The 24,567-nt window shown below is 36.5% G+C and overlaps 1 protein-coding gene across 3 annotated transcripts in view; it reads right to left on the reverse strand.

Moving 5' to 3' along the window:
• LOC149543450 (transcription elongation factor SPT4 homolog 1-like) overlaps positions 1 to 24,567 on the reverse strand; it is a 160,279-nt gene that overhangs the window by 73,460 nt on the left and 62,252 nt on the right. For all 3 annotated transcript variants that reach the window (XM_089798247.1, XM_089798248.1, XM_089798249.1), the window contains one exon: positions 13,816 to 13,877. In XM_089798247.1, coding sequence (XP_089654373.1) covers positions 13,816 to 13,877 — 62 coding nt within the window. The remainder of the gene's footprint in view (positions 1 to 13,815; positions 13,878 to 24,567) is intronic.

A 24,567-nucleotide genomic window follows, 5' to 3' on the forward strand; every position in this document is an offset into this window, starting at 1 on the left:
TCCCACAACCCTAGATTTCGAGAAACCTGCAGATCCTATAGAGGCCGATGTTATTGGTAACCCCATTACATTAAACAAACAACAAACCGCAATTTAATCCATCAATGAGAAGGCTAGTAAACTTAAAAGTGCTATTGTTAATCCTGAGGAGAGTAGCGCTCCCTCACTTGTGGCCCAACAGGTTTTCAACACAGACTCATGTGAACAGTTTACTGAGGTTGTTAGGAAAAAGAGGAAGACTTATGAGAGGAATTCTCTATCAAATAGTAAGAGAAATAAAAATGTTATTCCTAACTGTTTTAAAAGATTATATAAGAATCAGAAGCCTCCTTCCAAATAAAACCCCCATGATGATAAACCTACACAATGGGAATGTCAGACTAGAAATGCCAGATGGAAAATATGTTGTCAGAGGTTGGTGTAACAAGTTACAGTTCAAAGACATAGTTTGTCTACAAGAGATTAAAGTGGTTGATTTTCAAGAATCTTGTATGTTAAAAATTCTTTGGGACCAAGCCTTAGAGTTTCACTCCAATCATGATAGAGGGAAAGGTGGTATTGCAATATTAGAGGGTCCCAAGTGAACTGATTCTATTGTAGAACATGGATGCTCACCATGTCAAAGAACAATCTAGGTGATCTTTAAGTATAATGAGGATCTAACTGGGATATGTAACATCTATGCTCCAAATGTTTACACAGGGAGAGAGCTAAACAGTGGGAATGGTGTTCTTCTGAGTTGCCTAAAGCCTACTGGCTCTTTGTGGGGAATTTCAACATGGTGGAATATGGTTGTGATAAGCTGGGAGGAGTAAAACACTCTTGGAAAGGCAATGAACAGTATTTTTGGCTTAAGCTAACAGATGCTTTAACCGGTTGGATCCTCTTGAGAATATTACGATAGTAGATAAGTGTCTATTATTAGTTAATGGTAACCTATTTGTAATCTATTGTAAATATTAGAATGTTTCGAATATTTAGTCAGTTGTAAATAACTGCTAGTTTTCTCTTAGCTAGAATAGAAACTTTCTATTCTTTACGATTGTTTCCTATGGAAACATCGTTCCATTCATTTGTATATATAGACCTCTTGGTCTCTATTAATATAAGCAAGTATTTTATCAGTTACTTCCATAATATGGTATCAGAGCATGGTCAATTTTTTTTCGAAAAAACAAAAAATTCTTATTGAAATTTTCAAATCTTTATTCTCGAAATTATTTTTTCCTAATTTACCTACTTCAAAAACTCCAAGGTTCGACTAAGGTTTATTGGAGACCAATCTGTACAAAAATCATGGTTATTTTTCTTGCTAAGTGTTTGGCGAATTGCGACTGTTTTTCTTGCTAAGGGTTTCACAAATCACGACTAATATTTTTTGCAGGTAGATTCAAAACGGCAACTGTTCTTTTGGAAAAACAACTAAGGTTTTTTGGGTGTCTCTGACTGCAAATCACGATCTGGGCAAATCAAATCGGATGGCTCATTTCTTCTACTCACTGGGGGCTCAGTTTGACTAAAACTCACGAGTTTTTTGTGCTCTCCATGATCGCGTCTCCTCTTCTCACGACTAAGTACCGAAAATCACGAAAAATTTTGACGTTTTTTCAAAAACGACTCTACCTCATTCACGCGCCTGAGCCTACAAGTTTGTGTCATCTTTTCAGTTCTTCTTCACATCTCCATAGTCGTCTCTGTTCACACACCTCTATGCAAAATTGTCATCTTTTGCTTGTGAAATCGATTTTTTCTACAACTTTTTTGCTCCATAGCTGCTGACTAGGGTTTTGGTTGAGAACCCTAATTTTCGGGTTCGAAAAAAAATCTCATTACAGATTCTTGGTGGGTTTTTTGAAAACTCAACTGGCTTGTCATCTGATTTTTCTAAGTACCTCGATTTTCATTCCTCGATTTTCAAGCCAACGAATTTGAAACCGACAACATTATTTCTAGGTTTTTCGAGTTCTCTTCTAGGTCACCCTTCAAGTTTTCCCAATCTTCCATTTTTTTGCCTCAAAGTACGTGACTTCACAAATTTTCACACTTGTTCATTGAAAAACAGGTCATGGCATCTCTGACAAATATTCTACTCAATTGAAATTCAAAATTCAATGGTCAGAATTATGGCACCTGAAAGAATTGGATAATAGCAATTTTTGAATATCTATTACATAGCGTTCGACTGCCCTTGGTACTAATCAAGATACATGGGATTTGAATAATTGAGAGGCAGTGATGCTTCTCAAACTAACCATAGTTAATGATCAACTCTCTCAAATTCCATCCGGCAAGACAACTATCGAGATATGGACACATCTCAAAATTCTTCATGAGACTTCTAACAAAAGCAGAGCTTTCTTCCTAAAGAACAATCTGTTTTCCATTATCATAGATGAGCGAACATTGCTCAAAGCTTACCTGAATAGGATTCACGAAATCCGTTATCAATTGCTTGCCATTGGTCACTACATGGAGGAAGAGGACATTGTGGTTATTACTCTTCGAAGTTTACCCAAATCCTACAAGCATTTTATCAAGACTCTCAACATCACATCTTCTGGAGTTGATCTGAAGTTCACCGATCTCTACACTTCTGCTTAAACAAGATCGACGGAAACAATAGTTCGGTAGCAGTTCCGCCTCCACCTCCATAGAGCAAGCCTTTGTTGTTAAAACCTTTCAGAAGGATAAAGGCAAGTCTCGGCAGTTTTCTTAGCAGAAGTCCTCTGCTCCAGCTTCAGAAGGCTCCCAAAAGAACATTCTATGCAACTATTGCCACAAATTTAGTCGCATGAAGGTTGAATGTCGAAAACACTTAGTTGCCCAATCTAAGCAATCAGTTTTGCAACCCAAAGAAAACAGTGCAAAGAACACTGAGCAGACGGAACAACCTTCTACGCCTACAAGGCTAAAAGACCTACAGATCATGTGCAGTCGTCTACCTGGTACATTGATTCAGATGCCTCTCATCACTTCACCCACCGCAGAGACTAATTCATTGACTACCAGCCTTACTTAGATTCTGTTATTTTTGGTGGCAGAGAAGATTACACAATTGTCGGTAAAGGCAACATTTAGATTCAATCTGCTAGGAGGAATCTCAATTTCCTCGATGTGTCCTACATTCCAAGGATGGAACTAAATCTACTCTCAGCCAGTCAGTTACTGCAACATTCTCCACAGTTGGATGTCACCTTCAATTCACATCAATGTACCATCACTGATAAGGCGACTCAGTCAATCGTTCCAGTGGGTCTTGAGGATCATGGTCTTTTCCAACTAACTGATTCGGGTGATTCTCGAGACTTAGCTATGGCTGCTCGGTGGTCTTCTGTTAGCACACTTTGGCATCAACGACATGGGCTCTTAAATGTGCATTATCTCACTCAGCTTGCTTGAGAAGAGCTTGCCCTCAGTTTGCGAGAGATTCAAACTCAACAACTTGGATTTTGTGATGCATGCCAAGCTGGGAAGCAACATCGCACACCTTGTTCATGTCGATATCTGTAGCCCCATGACCACTCCTTTTGTTCTTAGGTCCAAGTATTTTCTATTGTTTGTTGATGATTTCAGTAGAAAAATGTGGGTGTATTTTCTTCTAAGGAAATTAGATGCATTTCTTGTATTTCAGAATTTTAAACCTTTACTTGAAAAAGAGTTTGGGACATCTATTATTACTCTCAGGTCAGTGCAAGGGATTTTTGTTCAAATGAATTCTCTAGCTTCTTGGATACTCATGGCATCAAACGCCAGTTAACCACACTCCACACACCACAACAGAACAGGTTAGTTGAACGTCGGAACAGAACAATCACCGAGATGGCTCAATCCATGCTTGAACACAGACATGTTTCGAAGAAGTACTAGGAAAAAGCAGTTAACACTACAATTTATCTCTTGAACCGATCACCCACAGTGGTTGTCAAAGGTAAGACTCCGGAAGAAGCCTGGTCAGGTCACGAGCCCCAAATCAATCACCTGAAAGTTTTAGGCTCCCTTGCTTTTGTGGATCCCTGATGCGTCGCACACTAAGTTGAATGCCAAGAGTCAAAAACTCAGCTTGCTGGATACAGTAGTCTTCACAAAGCCTATCACTTGATCGACACTAAGACATGTCTCCTGTATAGTCGTGATGTAGCCTTTGATGAGCAGCAAGGACCATTCATGCTTGTTTCTCCTATTTCTGATCCAGAAGACCAACCTATGAAAGCTCATGATTTGGGAGTTACGCTTCCATTAGGTCCACCTAATGGTATGGCTCCAGTAGCTCCAGCTATACCAGTGATCCCTGTACAGACACCTCTAGCTTCTCCTGCAGGATCACCTCACTTTGAAGATGCTTCACCTGAGTTTGATCTGGATTCTTTTGATGAGGACCCTGATCACCAAGCATCTCTTCATACTAATGTTGATCGTTCTCCTCTCCGGCCTAAGTGGTGGGCTAAGACACTTGTTGACCTTCATGATGATGAGCTCATTGATGGAAGAACTGCTCGAAAAAAGAGAAAACCTACAAAGTTTGTTAACTTTTCTGTCATGGCCAACATTCACAGTGTGTTTGAACCTCAAACATATTCTAAGGCTAAAGGAATTCATGAGTGGGAACAGGCCATGACATCTAAACACCAAAGCCTACTAAAGAATAACACCTGGATCCTTTTTGATCTTCCACCAAAGAAGAAACCCATTGGCTGCAAATGGGTTTACAAAATCAAATACAAATCTGAGGGTACTTTGGATAAGTACAAAACTCGTTTAGTTGCAAAGGGCTTTTCTCAACGTCAAGGAATTGATTATGAGACCTTTGCTCCTACTGCAAAGATGAGCACAATTAGATTAGCCCTACCCATGGCAGCACAATTTGGCTAGAAGGTCCATCAAATGGACGTCAAGAATCAATGGCAACACAGTTTGGTTGGAAAGTCCATCAAATGGGCATCAAGTGTGCTTTTCTAAATGGTGATCTCCACGAAGAGGTCTACATGACGCAGCCTCTTGGTTTCAAGGTTGCTAGTAAAGACCATCATGTTCTCAGATTGGTGAAAGCTCTATGGCTTGAAGCAAGCCCCTAGGGCATGGTACATAAAAATTGATAAGTACCTCAATGATCAAGGCTTCAAGAGGAGTTCTTCAAACTCAAATTTGTACATCAAGACTACTGACAGTGACATCATCCTTCTAGTTATTTATCTGGATGACTAAATTATCATTGGTAGTTCGGCATCTTTGATTCAAGGAATCATGCAGAATTTATGTCAGTCTTTTGATATGACTGACCTTGGGCTCATGCACTATTGCCCAGGTGTTGAGGTCTGCCAACAACATTCTAGTTTATTCATCTCTCGGTCCAAATATGTCAGGGCTTTGTTAGACAAATTTTGTATGCAGGATTGCAAGCCTGAATCTACACCCATGAAGAAAGGTCTCAAGTTATCAGCAAAGTCTGGTTTTCCTCTCATTGATGATACTACATACAGGCAACTTGTAAGTGGCCTCATCTATCTCTCTGCTACTAGATCTAATATCAGCTTTGCAGTCAGCTACATCTCACACTTTATGACTGCTCCGAAGGCTGATCATTGGCAGCAAAGCGTGCGCTTCGTTATGTGAAGCGTACTTCTGATTATGGACTTCTTTACTCTCAAAGTTCTAATCCTAAACTCAGTGGGTACACAGATTCAGATTGGGAAGGCTCTGTGTACAATAAAAAGTCAACTTTTGGATATGTGTTCACTTTGGGATCCAGTACAATCACATGGACCAATAAGAAGCGGGTAGTTTCTCTCTCCTCCACGGAGGTTGAATACAGAGGGATGGTCAAGGCAGGTTGTGAAGTTGTTCGGCTTCGTTGAATGCTTAGGGATATGCAAATGTCACCAACAAGACTGACTACTTTTTGTTGATAACGAAGGCGTTATCAAGTTAGCACGAAATCCAGTCTTCCATGAACGAACCAAACATGTGGATGTTCACTATCACTACATACGACAATTGGTTGAAGACAGGACATTAGAGTTGCAGTATGTTCCTACCACAGCTCAGACTGTAGACATTCTCACCAAGCCTCTTGGTCCTAATAAGTTTGTCACATTCAGAGGATAGCTTGGTGTTGTGGATAGATTAACCATTAAGGCAGTGTATTACGATAATAGATAAGTATCTATTATTAGTTGATGGTAATCTATTAGTAATCTATTATAAATATTAGAATATTTCTAATATTTAGTCAGTTGTAGAAAATTGTTAGTTTTCTCTTAACTAGAATAGAAAGTTACTATTTTTTACAATCATTTCCTAAGGAAACATCATTCCATTCATTTGTATATATAGACCTCTTGATCCCTATTGATATAAGAAAGTATTTTACCTAAATAGAGAAAAAGAGAAAAGATTTTAAGGATATTTGGTTTACTTGGTGCAATAATTAGGCGACAATAATAGAGTCCATTGCAGATTGGATAGGATTTACGGAGACTCCTCAATTTTTTTTTCCTTTCAATCCAAGGATGGACCCTCACCTGTTGAAGTTTCCCCTGCCTCTCTTTTAGATCACTCACCTATCCACAGTAAGATTCTACTTAATCATAATGGGTTTGACAACAGAAGTATCTCTAAGGATAAAGTTTTCAAGTTAAATACTTCTATGTTAAATGACTCTGATATTAAGGATGCTATTTGAATGATGACACTCCTGTCCAAAATGTGTGGTCAGTCACAAAGACCGCTCAACCAATGGAACCTTTTAGTGGATGCTTGGAGGAAAGTCTATCAAATTGTTGGTAAAAAGCTTGCAAGAGACAGAAACAAGGAGGATGATCTTCAAATTAGGCTGAATGAAATAAAACTTGAACTCCAAACTAAAGCACTAAACACCAACTTAGATATTTGCAAAGATATAAGATCCAAGGACAAAGGATCCGAGCCAAGATGTATTCGTTAAAAGTGGATATAGGATCTAGATATTTGTTCAATATCATTAGAGCCAAGCATAAGAGAGAAATCATTGAGGACATTCAGGTAGAGGGAGAGAGAACTACAGATCCTGAGTCAATTAGAGATGCTCTCTTTAAATTCTACTCAGAATTATTTTCTTCAGAATTTGGGCAGAAACAAGAGGCTTTGAATGATTGTTTGAAGATGATATCTAAAAAGATATCAGATATGGCGAGTGAAATACTTAGTAGATGCATATAGTTAAATGAGATTCAAGGATCCATCAAAGCTATGGCCAATGACAAATCCCCTAGACTTGATGGGCTCCCTACTGAATTCTATAAAGATGCCTTTTGAGTATGGTTCCCTTAGCAGCAATGTGAATAGAGGGGTCATCAAATTGCTCCCCAACAGTGGGGATAAATCCCTAGTAAAGAACTGGAGGCTTATTACTCTTTGAGGGCAAAATGTGGCAATGATCCTATTAGACTTTGAAAAAGCATACGACAAACTTAAGTGGCCCTTTATCAGTGGTATGCTCATAGCTTTGGGTTCCCCCCTTACTTTTGTAAATGGATTGAAATTTTGTTTCAAGATTCTTCTACTATTATTGAGGTGAATGGGGAGTTGTCTTATCCTATTGTTCTTCAAAGATCTATTAGGAAGGGTGCCCTATTGCCCATTCTCTATTTGTGATTGCTAATGATGTTCTATTCTATATTCTAAGAGATAAATCTTTGGGATCTCCTATTAAAGGTATTACTCTTCCTACTTCAGAAGAACTGATCAATGCTCAATTTGCTGATGATACTGCACTACATTTGGAATTGTCTGTGTTAGTAAAATAGGATGGATTAATATCTTTTGTAACTTGTAATAGCACTTCTGGATATTTTATGTGTTTTCCAAGTTACCATTCGAATGAATATATATATGAAATAAAGAGGCATGCCTCTTGAAGAGACATGTCTCTTTAATATATTAACTCACATTAGTTATAGTTATAACACAATTAATATACTCTCAATATATTATAATGAGAAATATATATATAATAAGAAAGATATATATATATATAAATATATATATATCACTCTTAATATAAGTTAATTATTCCATATATAGTATTTGTCATATATTATATATCTCATATATATAATATAATTTATCCGACGGAATTATAACATTAACACTCCCTCTTAATGAAGAAGGATAAAACACATAGATATTACACCATAGTCAATATTTCAAAAATAATACATATAGGAAATCTTTGATCAAAAGATTTCCAGTATATGATATCATGTAAGTATTGGCCTATCAAAATATCAATATATGATATTCACCAATTTCTATTTGATATCATATTTGGTAACATGAGCATTGGCCTATCAGAATATCAATCAAATGATATTCACCAAATACTTTGAGTAATCGCCTATCAGAACATCAACTAAATAATATCCACCAAGTACTCAATGTGGTAATGGCCTATCAGAATATCAAGGCAAAATATTCACCAAGTACCGAAAATATATCTATACAAGCAACTTGTAGATAATCAAATTAATGATATCAAATGCCTAGTTGTTGATTTATAAGATAAAGCCTTTGCATGAAACAATTTCACAAAAATGAATCATGCTACAAGTTATTGTAAGGACATCACTTTACAACAACTTCTCCTAATACAAGTGACAATCATTTAGAAGTTGTCACTTCTTCATGATGTACACAGGGGACAGGCTCATACATATATACATCAAAAGTTCGCATGAAGTCTCCATAAAATACTGTCATGTGGTGTTGTCACAACATTCACCATAAAACATATCAAAAAATAAGGTTTCTCCCTCTTAGTTTGATATCAACTTTTCTGACCTCTTAGCACAAGGTTCTCTCCGATGCAGTGTCAAACTTCCTTTGAATCTGTTATCATCCTTCTAACCTCTTGGAAGCAAGTCATGTCATGCTTCCCTAGTTCAATGGGTATCCTGATAGCATAAAGCCTTCCAACCCACATACATGAGACTTTATCCCATGAATCATAGTCCTTTAGCTATTATAGTTTCTGACTAGTGTTGAATCCATCAACAAAGTCTACTCCTTCTGAGCCAGTGTTTGATTTAAGCATTTTTATTTTCTGCTCCCTCTCTTTCTCCAAGGTTGCCTCTAATGAACTATCAAACTCTCTCATAATTTCAATCATCAAGGATATTTGCTTCAAGAAACTCACATTATCCAACCTAATCATCAGATGATTTGTGAATCCTAAATCACAGCTTCTTTGGAGCTATTATCATAAGATTGAGCCTGCACAATATTTGGTAGCATGCCTAATGTACCAATCTTCTTTTCCTGCAAGAACATGCTTAGAGACAAAGGAAAAGATCAAGGCAAATAGCTCTTTATAGTAATTATTGAAATACAAAATAAGAGAGAGACTACAATGAGTAAATACATGCAATACCCGAGGATAATAAATACTTATCAAATCAAGAAATGCCTCCATGTAAGAATTTGTCAAAAAATTTGAGTACGTCTTTTCTACTCCCATATAAGGACAGCTCAAATGGGAAGAGAACATTGGTTATCATTCCCCCTTACAATGTTAGATTCTCACTCTTATATTATTGAACATAGAGGTACGCCAACAAAGTTGCATATATATGGACATACAACCTATCTCCTTGTAGTTCAAGCCACATTGGTATGACTTTCACAATGTGTCCCATGCCCATGTGTTTGTTTACCATCATTTAGATGAAGTTTCTCCTTCAAGTTTCAAGGGTTGCTACAAGTGTAATGACACTACCATGTTTTTGGTGCCTAACAACGTAAAGATAAAAAACCTGATAGCGTTTCTGTGGTGAATGTACACAAATTGCCTACTGTGTGGGCATTAGTGTACTGCTCACACACCCTCCTTGTTCACTTGTCCCGATAAAACTAGAACTTCATCATATTCAAGTAACGCCACCTCCACATAGGTTGAATAATCGATACTTTACGAGATTTCCTATGCTGGTGTATATACTCCTACTGTCCTGCTTGAATCTTGTTTGTCCACTCTCCCTTTATATTGTTGAGCATTCATCATTGGCAATCCAAGTCTCTTGTTTGTTGAGTATTCCTCATTGGCAATCCAAGTGTCTTGTTTGTTAACTCCATGCTAGGTGTTTTGAAAGCACAAAAATATCAACCTAGACGTCGCAGATAATAGTATCCCCACCACAACATTTAACACATCATCACATGGAATTTGAAAAGACTCCACTCAATATATATTCTTGGGATATATTTTCATAAACGTTTATCGCTTCACTATAGTCTCCAACCAGAAAAAAATAATCGTTCAACAATATAATCTCATCATTGAACAATATGAGCTTTAATCTTCGACAACAACTATTATCATCGAGTCCTAAAGCATATATTCTTTGAAACAATAATTTGAAGCCCAGTTCAATATTTGCGATGAAACAAAATTTTAAGAATATATATATATATATTTCCTTCAACTATAGTCAAAAAATAAATCTCGACTTTCGTAGTGATGAATGGGGGCCACGAATAACCAAGAGAACTTCACCTTTAAGACCAAACTTACAAGTTTCATTCTTTTAATTCTACTCTTTGTCTGTCTAGCAGAAGTTAAGCCTTTCCTTGCAGTGTCATTCCCGCAAAATGGGAAAACATTCTTTCTATTGCAGATACACTAGTCTTCGAGCGTGTCGATCGACTTCACAAATCAAGGAAAGTTTAATATTCTTTTCCTGGAGTGGATATCGTCAACAGAAGTGGATATTCCTCTCTTTATCACTTATGATTGAATAATGTTTAGTAGGATAGAATGATTATCGTAGTATACCAAATGTTCTTCTAATCCTGCAAAATCGTCCCTCTATGATCCATGTTTGTCCCTATCTGCTTCTTGTTCACTGCTATGTTTACATCTATTTCTTTACGATTTACTATTCCAATATTAATGTATTGATTATATTTCTGGCATCGACTTCTGTGCTGATACATTTTGCAATCGGGTCCGACTCATTGGCCCAAGCTCCAAACCGAGCACATTATGTACATAAAGCTTGAGTTGGCATCCATTCTCCTCATAGTTTGGAATAATAGTTTCAGATCATTCGCTTCTTCCTACAATAATCTCCTCTCACACGTTTGGCTTTTTCTTCTGCACTCCCAAGATCCAGATGCAATTCTGACAATATTTAATATAAAGTGAGATATCATCTCATCTTTGATATTAGAATTTAGATCGAAGGAATAAGGATTTCCATAAGCATCATTGTCAACTTATATACTCAGTGAAATTTTCCAGCATCAACTTATTTATACACAGTTTGTTTAGCATCCACAAAATCCCTAAAGACCAACCTACTCTGATACCATGTTAGTGAAATAGGATCGATTAATATGTTTTGTAACTTGTAATAGCACTTTTGGATATTTTATGTGTTTTCCAAGTTACTATTCGAATGAATATATATATGAAATAAAGAGACATGCCTCTTGAAGAGACATGTCTCTTTAATATATTAACTTACATTAGTTATAGTTATAACACAATTAATATACTCTCAATATATTATAATGAGATATATATATATACACACATATCACTCTTAATATAAGTTAATTATTCCATATATAATATTTATCATATATTATATATCTCATATATATAATATAATTTATCCGACAGAATTATAACATTAATAGTCTAAAGATAATTTCTCCAAGGCCATTGACAGACTAAATTTATTTTGCCTAGCTTCTCAAGCGAAGGTTGCCCCTCAAAAGTCTTCAGTTCTTGGTTGCTCAAAATTGTCCCCTAGTTGGTTGACCAAGATGGGATGGAAGTGGACTAGGCCTAAGTCTATTATTAGATATCTCGGCATCCCATTTTCATTAGAGCCTTCCTTCTCTGAGATGTGGGAATGAACTTGCAGTAAGATTAATAAGAAACATATTAAATGACAAACCCATTCCCTCTCTTTTGCTGGGAGAGTGCAAGTTGTCCAGAAGGAGCTCTCTTCCCATCACCTATATTTTGCCTCCACTTGGCTTTTTGCTAAATGTCAGACTAATATGCTTGAGAAAATCTTGAGAGACTTTTTATGGTCTGATGGTATGGGCTCCAAAAGAAGACATCGTGTAAGATGGGAATGGTGTTGCCTCCCTAAAAAGCTTGGAGGTCTTCAGTTAAAGGATATCAGAGCTCATGGGATTGCCCTTGCTGCTAAATGGATCTATAAAGCCTTCTGGGGCAATGAGCCGTGGAAGATTCTTATTAGAAACAACATTGAAAAATCTGTGATTAAGAAAGGTAAATAGTGGTCCAACATTCCTTTATGAGATATCATCATGGGGGACTTTAAAATGATAATTTTTGGGTCTAAAGTGTTCAACTCTTTTTAGACTGCTCGGTCTCAAGTGAAGGATTTCATCTCTTCTAGGAGTGCTATTGGGGGCCCTCTCAATTATACTATTGCGGATAGGTCAATCTAGTGGGGATTGTATCTTAATAACAAGCCTCTTGCTTTAACTCAAAGTTGCTCTGCCATAAAGTGGAATGAAAAAGGTATCGTTTTTATTAGTGATCTGTTAACAATAAACTACGGCCGTGGATTGATATCTCCAACAAATACGGTATTCCCAGCTCTCAAAGGAAGACATATACTCTCTTGTCTAAGGTGATAAGTAAGGAGAGGGTTGGCAAAATCATGAATAGTGATACATATGCAAGAACTGCTAAATGGAATGATGGTACCCTTTTTACTGATGCTTCTACTAAGCAGATATATGGGTTGCTTAAGAATGATCACTCTGTGCTTATGCGTGTGTCCCAGTGTCTCAAACTGGCACTTTTTCTTTGAATGCTTTTGGAGTGGTCCCTGTGAACCTAAAATTACTCACTTTGGATGGCTTTTGTTGAGTAAAAAGCTTGCAAATGGTTGTCTTATCTTCCATAAATGTTGAACCTGTGTTTTGTGCCTTGTGTAACAAGCCTTTCATTTTGAGCATGTTTTTTTAGTGTTTATATGCTTATAAGATCTGGTCTATTTTTTTTTTGGATCTCCCATTGGATGGAATAAGAAACCTGGCTTGTCTATGAGCGAAACTCTGGCTGGTTATGTTGAATCTTTTGATTTGTACTTAAAAGATTTTGGTTTGTGCTAACTCCTGAAATCTTATGGTTTCTTTGGGAAGACAGGAACAAGGAAATTTTTCAAAAAGACAGAAGGTGCCCTACTGAGTTTAATCTTAAACTCATACATTTTTACATAGTGTCTCAGGTATCTATCAGCTTGGAGATCCCATAATACAAATTTATGAAGCTTATGCATGATGGAGCTCTACAGATTCATAAAGATGAACTGAAGGCTGCACAGTACAGTGTTAATTACCAAAGCTTCCTTACTCAAACAGAGATAGAAGATCTTAGTAGTCTCATGGAAAAGTGTCATCTGGACTCAGCCAGTAATATTGATGTACACAGACAGCAATATATGGGGAACCTGGAAGATACAGATAAAACAAAGAATTTTGCTGATATGGTTTCTGATGTGAGCCCTGAAGACACTTCATATCAGCAGCGATGTGGTTTCCAAAGACCCTAGCTCAAGCAGAGCATTTTCAATGGCTTTTCTTACTATTATCATAGATATTCGAATTGTATAAGACACTCATGCATGGCTGCATCATAGCTTTGAAATGACTAAACTCTACTTTCTATCGGTCACCTCCCTCAATTTCGTAATTGTTTATATATGTGAGGGTTGGTGTATTACTCTGATCAGTTGTTTTGCCCTTGGATATTGTTTAAACTATTTTAATCCAAAAACATTAAAGAAGACTAACCTGCATCTCCTCTGACAACACCTCTGCTACAGACAGTGTATAGCACCCAGGAACAAATCTACCTGAAATGCCAAAACAATATTAGCTTTTACTTTATAGAGTTCACAAGGATTAGAAAGAAACAAAGGATAGATAATATCCAACCCAATTTCCATGGAATAATTACACACATTAAAATTTCCTTTATGACAAGAGCAAGTAAAACCAATGTATCCTAGGAAACAAGAAAATGGATTTCACTGATTAAACTGGGAAATGAAGACATCATCACAAATAATAAAAACAAGACACTTTCTAATGTCCCCATTTTGACCAAGCATCGAGTCAATGGATTTAGCCTATCACTTAATCTAATCATGTTAAGGTTAACATGGATTGTAGTGCATCATACTAGCCTAAAATTGATTTATCTATTTCTTTGTATAAAAAGATCTTATGTTTGAAGAATGTATCTGCTAAATTCTAATGTCCAGAATAATAGATAAATTTCAACTATCATTCATTGATTAGACTAGGAAATAAAGTCATCATCACAAATAATAAAATTAAGACACTTTGTAATGTCCCCATTTTGAGCAAGCATCCAAGTCAATGGATGTAGCTAGGTCCTTGTATGCTGATACTGGTGATTAGAGGACCTTGTTGTAGAGTTATTTGGCTCTCCAATGGCCAATTGTGAGTTTTGGCTCCATTTTGTCAACACATGATTCCAATGAGCTCAAATGACTTAGAAGAGTTGTATAATGCATCAGATGTTTCTTCTGACTTGTGGTTTGGGCTCCAAGATTCTTGGAGGGAGAATCTACTTTAAGTAAGTCACCCAGTCAGGACCATTCATAAATTAGGTGCACTATTGGTTATAATGTAATTATATTTACTAAGGTTGCTATTTTAATTGAAATTGTTAAATGGGTTCTTAGTGTTATAGCTCATTAGAATCAGGATGAAAAGTTTTAAAATCATGGGCACATTAAATAGGAACCTTGGGTGTCAAGATTCCATTTTATCAGTGAAAAGGTTGATTTTGGAGCAATGGGGGAGTTTAATTAATAATATGAATCTATTATTTGTCAACTTTAAATTAGAACATAATGTTGCTTTATAAGAAATGAATTTAAAGTAAATTCAGTGAGATGAAGACACATGGAAACTGAATTATTATAAAAGGGGTTTGGGATTTTATTTCAGGCATTGATGACATTTTATATTTTGGTGAATTTGTGAGTTTGAAGGATTTGAGAGATTGGTTGCTGAAAGAATTGTGAATTATTTTCAATGAGGTTGCAATTGGAGTTGGCCATCCTTCTGCCAAAGATTGTGTTTTTCTTGATAGTATATGGCTGCAATCTGAACTGGGGTTTATAGGATCAATTTATGTTGAAAATTGAGCAAATTTGCTGCTACATGTCAAGTATTTGGACGGCCAAAAGTTCTGATTCTTAAGAGCCAAATTTGATTGAGTTTCTGACAGCCATGTGGGGTACCCATTGACTCAGTTTGGCAGCATTGGAAATTGTAGCAGAGCTGTGATTTACATATACAAGCCGCATTTCTATGGGAGGAAGTGAATTTGATTAATTTGGAGCCACTGCCAACACATTCATCAACATTGGATCGGACTCCGATTGCTACAAGTGATCGATGATGGTATTCTATCTTTTCCAGATTCTTTAATAATTCTGAAATAAAGTGTTGCATCATTTAAATATTTGGCATTGTAAATATTTGCATACTTTCATTCAGTAAATAAAGTTTACTGTGCAAGTTTGTAATTGCATTTACTTTCTAAGCATTATTATCATTTCAATTCTGGAAAACCCCAAAAAAAGACATTATAAACATCTAAAAAATTGCTAAGTTTTCAAAAGCAAAACAGAATCTACCAGCATAGAGCCAGTAGGGCTCTTCACAGTGGAATCAAAGCTTGCATGATAAGTGTTTGAGAAAATGTCAAACCACTAGAATTGAAGTTAGAACTGGTAGGGTTTCTTACAGTGATATCAGCGTCTCATCCTGTAGGAGGTTGGGAAGTAAAATTCATAGAGCTCTTACAATTGATATTTGAGCGACCATCACTTTCAGTTTGTTTCAGTCATGGGAAAAACAAAATCTATACAGGACCTCATGCTAGAGATCGTGCATGCCTTTCAACAGTATAATAATGGCTTTCAGAATTATAATAAAATATCTTCTACAACATCCAGAGATCTTGGATCCTTTGTTTGCAATGATAAAGGAAGAAAACACTTGGCCAAATAAAAATAAAAGGTCTAATTTTTATGACAACAGTCAGAATGGTCAGCATATGCATGTGATAGCAGCCCTTCCATGTCTGAAAGATGGTTGCGTAGAGTTTCCTAAAGTTGACACTCATGTCAGATGTTCGAAATGAGACATGTGATGCAAATGTGAATCAAATGTGAGTCTTGGTAAATCAGATTTCTCAAATCAGACTTGGGAAAATAAATCAGAAAACTAGGTGATTGGTAAAAGGTCCCATGGTCGGATTTTGGATTTTAGATAGCAGACATTCTATGTTTAAAAGATGGTTGCATAGAGTTTCCTAGTGTTGAAACTCATGTTTCAGATGTTCGAAATGAGACATGTGATGCAAATGTGAGTCGTGGTAAATCAGATTTTTCAAAACAGACTTGGGAAAATAAATCAGAAAACTAGGTGATTGGTAAAAGGTCCCGCAGTCCAATTTAGGATGGACATGCAACTACCTTGGCAAAAGTGAGTGAAGATACTTTTATATCAGCAATATCTACATTACTAGTTAAACCATCTATTGAGGTGTTTACTAGTATGTTTGTGTTTGTTGATGTGTGTGCATGTTGTTCTTCATGTTGAGGCAAGTGATGTAGAAATAAGGTCATATTATAGTATAGATCATCATAGTGTTGATGTTCACTTTGTGGAAAATCCTCTTATCGAGATGGATGCAACATTGTATTATGATAATCTGATTTTTGAGGTTGATGTTGATCACTCACCTGAATGGAGTTGGGCACAGTTTACAACATTTGTAGAAATAGTTCAGTTTCCTGTAGCAGCAATTGGTGATGTTCCTATACCCACGGATGAGTGCATTTGATATGGTTATAGGTGCAAATGATATGGTTGGTATGAGTGCACTTGTAGAGAGCAGCAGGAACCCACATGTTGCATCAGGTTCTCCTATGGTTACATCCACTGCAAAAGTAATTGGTGATGGGCCAGATAACAGAAGTTATATTCAATATTGTGACAGTCAACGCTTGACCAAGGTGGGAGTCTTTTATCAAGACTACATAGGGAGCAGTACTCATCACTACTTCTCTGATACACATGCAGAGCTTTTGGTGAGGCATCAATGTGGATTGGTTCGAGGTTTTAACATCTTATGGGATGAGTGTTTCCCATCTACAGTAGTTGAGATCAGTGGTTGCAAGTTAAATTACTTGCGGAGTCAGCACATTCATGCGAGCCTTGTAGAGGATAGAGATGGTGCCAGTGATACTACCGCTTTCAGATGTTATGATCTCCATAGTACGGATGGATGTGCATAAAATGTGCTTTAGGTCCCTAGTGCAGACATGGCGAGCACTGAAGTTTGGTTGGGTCCCATTGATTGGCTTCACTACTTAGAGCTTGGTAAAGTTGAGTTCAGAGTTGAGCAGCAGATGTCAGAGGATGTTCTTCTTGTCAAGTTTATGTTCAATGTTTGGAATCCTTCTAGTGCATCAAGATTTCTGACAAGTCTCGCAAAGGAGTTTGAATTGTGTACATGGTATCTAGTATATATAGTTTTAGTTTTGACCCTCATGTGCATGATCTCTTTCAACTGCAAAGTTCAATTGCACATGTGTCAAATAGTGTGTATGGCAGCTCGCGTTGCACTGTTTGGGGAAGCAAGCTTTGTCATCTTACCAAGTTGCTTCCTTTTGAGATGTTCACTCTTGTGGCATCTATAATCAGATTTGGTTCAGCTTGGAACGTCCAATTAGTTGTATTGGTGATGATTTTAAACAAGCTAAATAGTGATCACAAGGACATTACTCGATCTTATTTTTGGGATCCGGGTGGCTTGATGTGTCATTTGTTTTTTGAGATTGCTTGGGGACAAGCAATTTCAGGGAGGGCCAATGTCCCCATTTTGAGCAAGCATCAGAGTCAATGGATTTAGCCCATCACTGGGTCTTTGTAGGACTAGTGATTAGAGGACCTTGTTGTGGAGTTATATGGCTCCCCAGTGGCCAATTATGAGTTTTGGATTCATTTTGAAAGACTTACGATTTATTCGCGCACCCCGGTCAAAAATCTTAAGCACCCGGTGCGGGTGCGTCATGCACTCGAGAACCCCCACTGGCTGAAAATGCGCCGCCACACCTCAGCCGCACCAGTCGGGTACTCGAGTGCATCGCAGGTGCTCAGGTACGAGGGTGCTCCCAAGGTGTTTGCGGGGTGCTTCCAGGGTGCTCGCAGGGTGCGGCCAGCTAAATGGCCCAAATAGTTTTTTTTTTTTTTTTAAATTCTTTTCTTTTTTAATTTTTTCGAGGGACTTACCATTTATCAATGTAACCTGGGTGCACACACGCAGGTCAAAAATCTGAAGCACCCGGTGCGGGTGCATCACGCACCCGAGCACCCCCGCTGGCCAAAAATGCACCGCCACACGTCGACCGCACTGACCAAGCACCCAAGTGGTTCGCGGGTGCTCGGGTGCTTGTGGGGTGCTTCCAAGGTGCTCCCAAGGTGCTCGCGGGGTGCGGCCAGCTGAATGGCCCAAATAGTTTTTTTTTTCTTTTTTTTTTAATTTTTTCTTTTTTAATTTGTTTTTTATGCATTCTTAGAGAGCACTTGGTATGATGCCTGTTACAAGTTGTAATCTTTTCTTGGTATGTTTATAAACCAAGGTTAGACCTCCTTTCTTTATTGTTATAATATATTAGGATATAAGCCAAGGTATCCTAATATTTTTTTTTTTTGTCCTTTTTCCACTACATCTTATTTTGTCCTCTAGTGGAATATGTGCGGACAAATATTTATTGTAATTTGTAATTTAGATTATTCCTCCTTAAGAGGAATCTCACACTTGGCCTCACACACTTATGAATGGTGGCATTCATAGACATAGGAGTTACATTCTAACTCGTCTCTCTCATCTCTATTTAAGAGATGACCCTCCTCTCTCATTTCTAATGAGGTTTCTTCCTCTTCTCAATTATTGTATGAGCGATTGCTCTCTCTCTCTCTCTCTCTCTCTCTCTCTCTCTCTCTCTCTCTCTTTAGGCTTTTCATGCCTCATTCATAATGTCAGAAGGGGTTTTCTTTGCTTTCCCCTTTTCAAATATCTTGTCTCATGGTGTTGGAGCTTGAAGCTTTCTCTCTCCTATCTTATAGTAATATCTTTTCATGTATTAACTCGCTTAGATTCTTTCCTGGTATTGTTTATTTACATATTTCTTTTTCCATTTCTAACATGGTATCAGAGCAATTTAATTTTGTTTTTGAGTGTTTGCATGAAGGTACAATTCGAAGGAAACTCTTGAGAGAGATTTCACTAATTTCTTTTTCCATTTCTAATTTCTTTTTTAATCTTCCTAAGTTGGAAGAAATTGATTTTTTTTTTGAGTTTGGCCGGTTTACCGCCAAACTCGATTAACTCCTGTTTGCTCTTATTTGTGTAGGTTTTGATATATTGTTGATAAAGAAAATAATATAAATTTAAAGATATCACACTCCTAATTTAATAGTATATTCTAGTACAATCTAGTATATTGTTGAGAGAGTTTATTCTAATATATTTCATTTTTTTTTAACTAATTTCATTTAGTAGAAAAAATTTAGTACCTCCCCTTACTTTGTTAGTTAAGTTTATTCTAAATCTCTTTTATCAAAATTTGTGCTAAATTATTATTATTATCTTTTATCATTTCATATAAATCAAAATCTCAAATATTATCCTTTTCATTTTGATAATAATATTAATTCTTTTCTAATATTATAATTAAAAAAGTTTTAATATCAGTTTTTATCTAATCAATTTTTTTTTTTGAAACTGCACTCTCTAAGTTTCTAATTTTGTCTCTTGCAAGTTTAAAATATTCTCTTTGTAATCATTATTTCTAACTCCTTATCTCTGCATGTCGTAATATGAATGATAGTTCATTCTCTTTGTGCATTTTTTTAATTGCTTAATCATTACTTTTATTTCTGCATTCCTTGCATGCACTGTGTTTTGTATCATTGCTCTGTTGCTCTTGGAATCATTGCACTGTTCTTAACAGAACTACGAAGGAGGCTCAAGCGATTTCCGATGATGTCTTCTTGCTCTTCATTAGTGAAGAGGTCGACAAGGTGGAGCTTCTTTATACCAAGTTTGTTTCATTGATAAAATCGGATCTTGTTATTCACACGCTCTTGCCCCTTTCCCCTAGTGGCGAGGTCTGTGACATTAATCGTGTTTGTGTGGATACGGCAGAGGATGAGATGTTCAGGCTTACTACCAAAGAGGGTAAATTGACGGTGGAGAGAAAAGTCGTGAGGACTCCCACCCCGGAGTTTTCATCCATGGTACAATTTGAGCAGGATCCGGTTCAAATCTTGGATGCCTTGTTGCCGCTTTATCTGAACAGCCAGATCCTCCATGCCCTTCAGGAGTCCCTTGCCAGTGAGCTCGCTTCTCGTATGAATGCCATGACCAGCACGAGTGACAATGCTGAAGATCTCACCAAGTCGCTCTCTATTACTTCAATAGGGTTTGGCAGGCCAAGATTACGGGAGAAATCTTGGAGATCGTTGCTGGCGCCAATGCGCTCAATTAATTTGGGCTTTCTTTGTTTCTTCTGGATCAGGGACTCAATTCCATGTTTTTGATCTTTAATATAATCGGAGAATCCATAAGCTCTTCTCATCCGCTACAAGCTCCTCATCCTCCTCCCATTCGGAGAATCCATAAGTCGAACCCCTTGAAGAGGTGAAGTCATCATCAATCCCAGCAAAGTACAGAACCTTCTTAGGCACACGAGCGGCCACAATTCCAGCCCCTTAGGGAGCAGGAACCATCCTAACAGTCACGGATCCACACTTGCCTGTGACCTTGCACGGCACAGTATGCACCTTCCCGATCTTATTCCCCCAATAACCGCGCCTCACAGGGATCACAAAAAGCTTGGCCAAATTCAAGGTTCCTTTGATAGCAACGGCGATGTTGGGCTGGGCGTCAAGTGCAGCAAAGAAGTTGCCATCAGATCAAATGCATGCTCTCCCCACCCACTCTTTATCTGAGTTATTTCTTTTGTTTCTTATTTCATTGCATTGAATTATCTAGACATGCATTGGATTATCTACATGCATAATTATTATTCTTCCTTTTCTCTGATTTTCTCATTATATTCTTTCTATTTTTAGTTGTTAACACTTGTTATGCAGGATTGAATGATTTATATAACGTCTCTGATCTATTTGTTGTTTTACTCCAGCTCATACTCTATTATGAGTTTGTACCACCTTTTTATTCGTTCTCTGCATTCTCTGTCACTTTTTTCAAAAAATTAAATCAATTTCTGCAATCTCTTTTCTGGAAAGTTTCTTAACATTTTTTTTAGTATATTCTTATCTGCCAAATCTGAACTCTATCATTATTTACTAACCTTTTTTGCAGGGTTAGTTGTAACAAATTTTATATTAATCATATTTTATGTAATTTGTAGCGCTCTTGACTGTGTCAATTCATATTGTGTTTTTCTGAAGTGTTTAATTCTAAATAGTTGGCAAACTAGTGAAGGCGAATCGAATGTGGTTGTGCGCAAACTAATATTTTCACAGATTATATTGACAACCTTACCTATATGTCAACAGTTTGCCATTAGTCATTGCTAAGTATGCTTTCAGCAAGAATTATACTCTTTTTTTCAACTTTGGACTCAGTGTTAAAATAGAGACCTACTAAAGTTTTTATCTTATTTGACAAGTCCACGTTCTTAAAATCTTATAATAAATTTGAATTTGGAGAGAAAATGATAGAAATTTTATCATTTTTTTTGTGAATATAGGTATTTATATTATTTTTCATTTTAATTTTTGATCAAGCATCAAGGTAAGTACCTCAAGTCTATTTCTTTTAGAACACGTATTTATGTTCCATCAATAATTTGGCCTCCATGTGAGCTAGATATGACCTTGTTTCATTGTAGGATTTCATATTTCAAGTATATTTATTCAAGTATATATGGGGGCCCACATATATGCCCAGATAAATATACAAGCTATTGTGATTTTATTAATTTAGAATGTCTTTTTTTCTTCTCTAAAATACATATGCTCAAGACTCCACTGCATAAAATCTCTTAAGTAATCATGCTTACCCTTAATGGATTTTTCTACCTGATATCTAATAATTTATGCTTATTGCTCTTCCAAATACTTCCTATTTATCTCAAATTATTCAGGTTTATGAGTTATCTTACACTATTGCCTTCATTATTTAATGATTTGATTTAATTGATCTATCTGCACATGGTTGCAATTTTATGCTTTTATAGCATCTCTTTATGCTCATAGTAGCATTTCATGGTTTAATACCATTCTTTTATTATATATTTTTTTTGTAAGTTGCATCGGGAGCCAATTTATCAAGGTTAACTATGGTAGACCCGACAGTTTTAAACTGACTCGTAGTTGCCTTATCTGGCCCGTAGAGTATCCCTCCAACCTATAATTGGTGTGCACTTACTTCAATGGAGTTTCCCTCCATTTCTCCTACTTTGTTCCTCAATGCGAGGATGATATTTTATGGGGATTTCCCATTCTGAACTCCTTGTCTCCTTGGTGTATGCTCCTAGTTGTGATTTATTCATGGTATGACTTCCTACACTTTGCTAATTTTTTAGTGTATAAGTGACGAGGCTACCATATCTTGGAGCACTCCAATATTGGAGACTCTATTTGAGAAAGTTGTTTTGACCCATGTTGATCTATTTCCTCGTGGCCATGATGTTGCTTGTCCATGATGGATTTCTTATTTGAAGGCAATATGTTGTTACTTCTCATAAACCCTTCCTTTGGTCCACATCGGCAATCATTCTTGGAAAAACTGTAACTTGAATTATTTGGTGCTTGAGGCACATGTTCTACTTATTTATTATTGTCTATCTTATATTTCTTTGATAAATATACAATGTGATAATGTTCTGCATACTTTATTGCTTAGATCATGAGTCATGTAAGTTATGGTGCTGCAGCCCATTAACTTGCAGTGAGATGATTCATTAAGTGGACTGTCTATATCCACGTGATTGATGCAATGTTGATGCAAGTATCATTAGTTGGCCTTGTCTGTGGTCATTAGTACATTATTATAATAAGCTTTTCATGAGATCATTGATCAAACTTTTTTGTACTTATTGATAATATTTGAGCATATACTTTATCTTGATATCAGGTTATCTCCATTGTTTTGTGGTAACATGTTTTATTTTCCTCATTGTTTCTCTATGAGGATTTCTAATTTGAATATAAGATGAAATACTTCTTGTGGATAGTTGTCTTGTTTTTTGTTCTCTACTTTTTTTTCCAGGTGATCCATCAAGGAACCTTCTTGATTTTTCACATATGAAGATGTGTCTATGCTTCCACTTGATCACATTCAAAGGACTCATGTACTTCTCTTGGATCTGCAAATGTACCATATGGCTTGAAGACAATCAAATTACTTCATATTGAAGATTAAGTTGCAGATTTTTGTAAATTATGGGTTTAATACCCCTTGATATAATTACCCCAAGTAAAGATTAAAAGGGGGTGTTAGAAGTTGTAATCTTTCCTTGGTATGTTTATAAACCAGGGTTAGACCTCCTTTCTTTATTGTTATAATATATTAGGATATAAGCCAAGGTATCCTAATACATTCATTTTTTTGTCCTTTTTCCACCACATCTTATTTTGTCCTCTAGTGGAATATGTGCGGACAAATATTTATTGTAATTTGTAATTTAGATTATTCCTCCTTAAGAGGAATCTCACACTTGGCCTCACACACTTATGAATGGTAGCATTCATAGACATAGGAGTTACAATTTAACTCTTCTCTCTCATCTCTATTTAAGAGATGACCCTCCTCTCTCATTTCTAATGAGGTTTCTTCCTCTTCTCAATTATTGTATGAGCGATTGCTCTCTCTCTCTCTCTCTCTCTCTCTCTCTCTTTAGGCTTTTCATGCCTCATTCATAATGTCACAAGGGATTTTCTTTGCTTTCCCCTTTTCAAATATCTTGTCTCATGGTGTTGGAGCTTGAAGCTTTCTCTCTCCTATCTTATGGTAATACCTTTTCATGCATTAACTCACTTAGATTCTTTCCTGGTATTGCTTATTTACATATTTCTTTTTCCATTTCTAACAATTCCATTCTCATTATTGACATTTTGTCATCTTGTTGATTGTACTCACTTTGATATGGCTACGATACATTATTTCATTTCACTGTTTCATGCTACTCAGCTCATTGCCATCATGAGCATCTTTATGATATTCATATTTGAACAATGAATTTTGAATCTTGCATCTTGAACTAAGTTTATTTGTTAAATGGTCATTGGTAACGGTTATGATGTTTCAAGTGTGAACTTATGGTTTGTGAATCACATTTCAATTTTCTCTATTCAACTATATTTGGTATGTTATATAATATATTGAAGTATCATTCCATAATTAGCATTTTCGGTCATATATATTATATATTGTGCAACCACTTCCCCCTCCTCCCCCCC

The sequence above is a fragment of the Cupressus sempervirens genome, chromosome 8, assembly GCF_028749045.1.
Source record: "Cupressus sempervirens isolate cs-2001-9-10 chromosome 8, ASM2874904v1, whole genome shotgun sequence".
In the NCBI taxonomy this organism is placed as follows: Eukaryota; Viridiplantae; Streptophyta; class Pinopsida; order Cupressales; family Cupressaceae; genus Cupressus; species Cupressus sempervirens.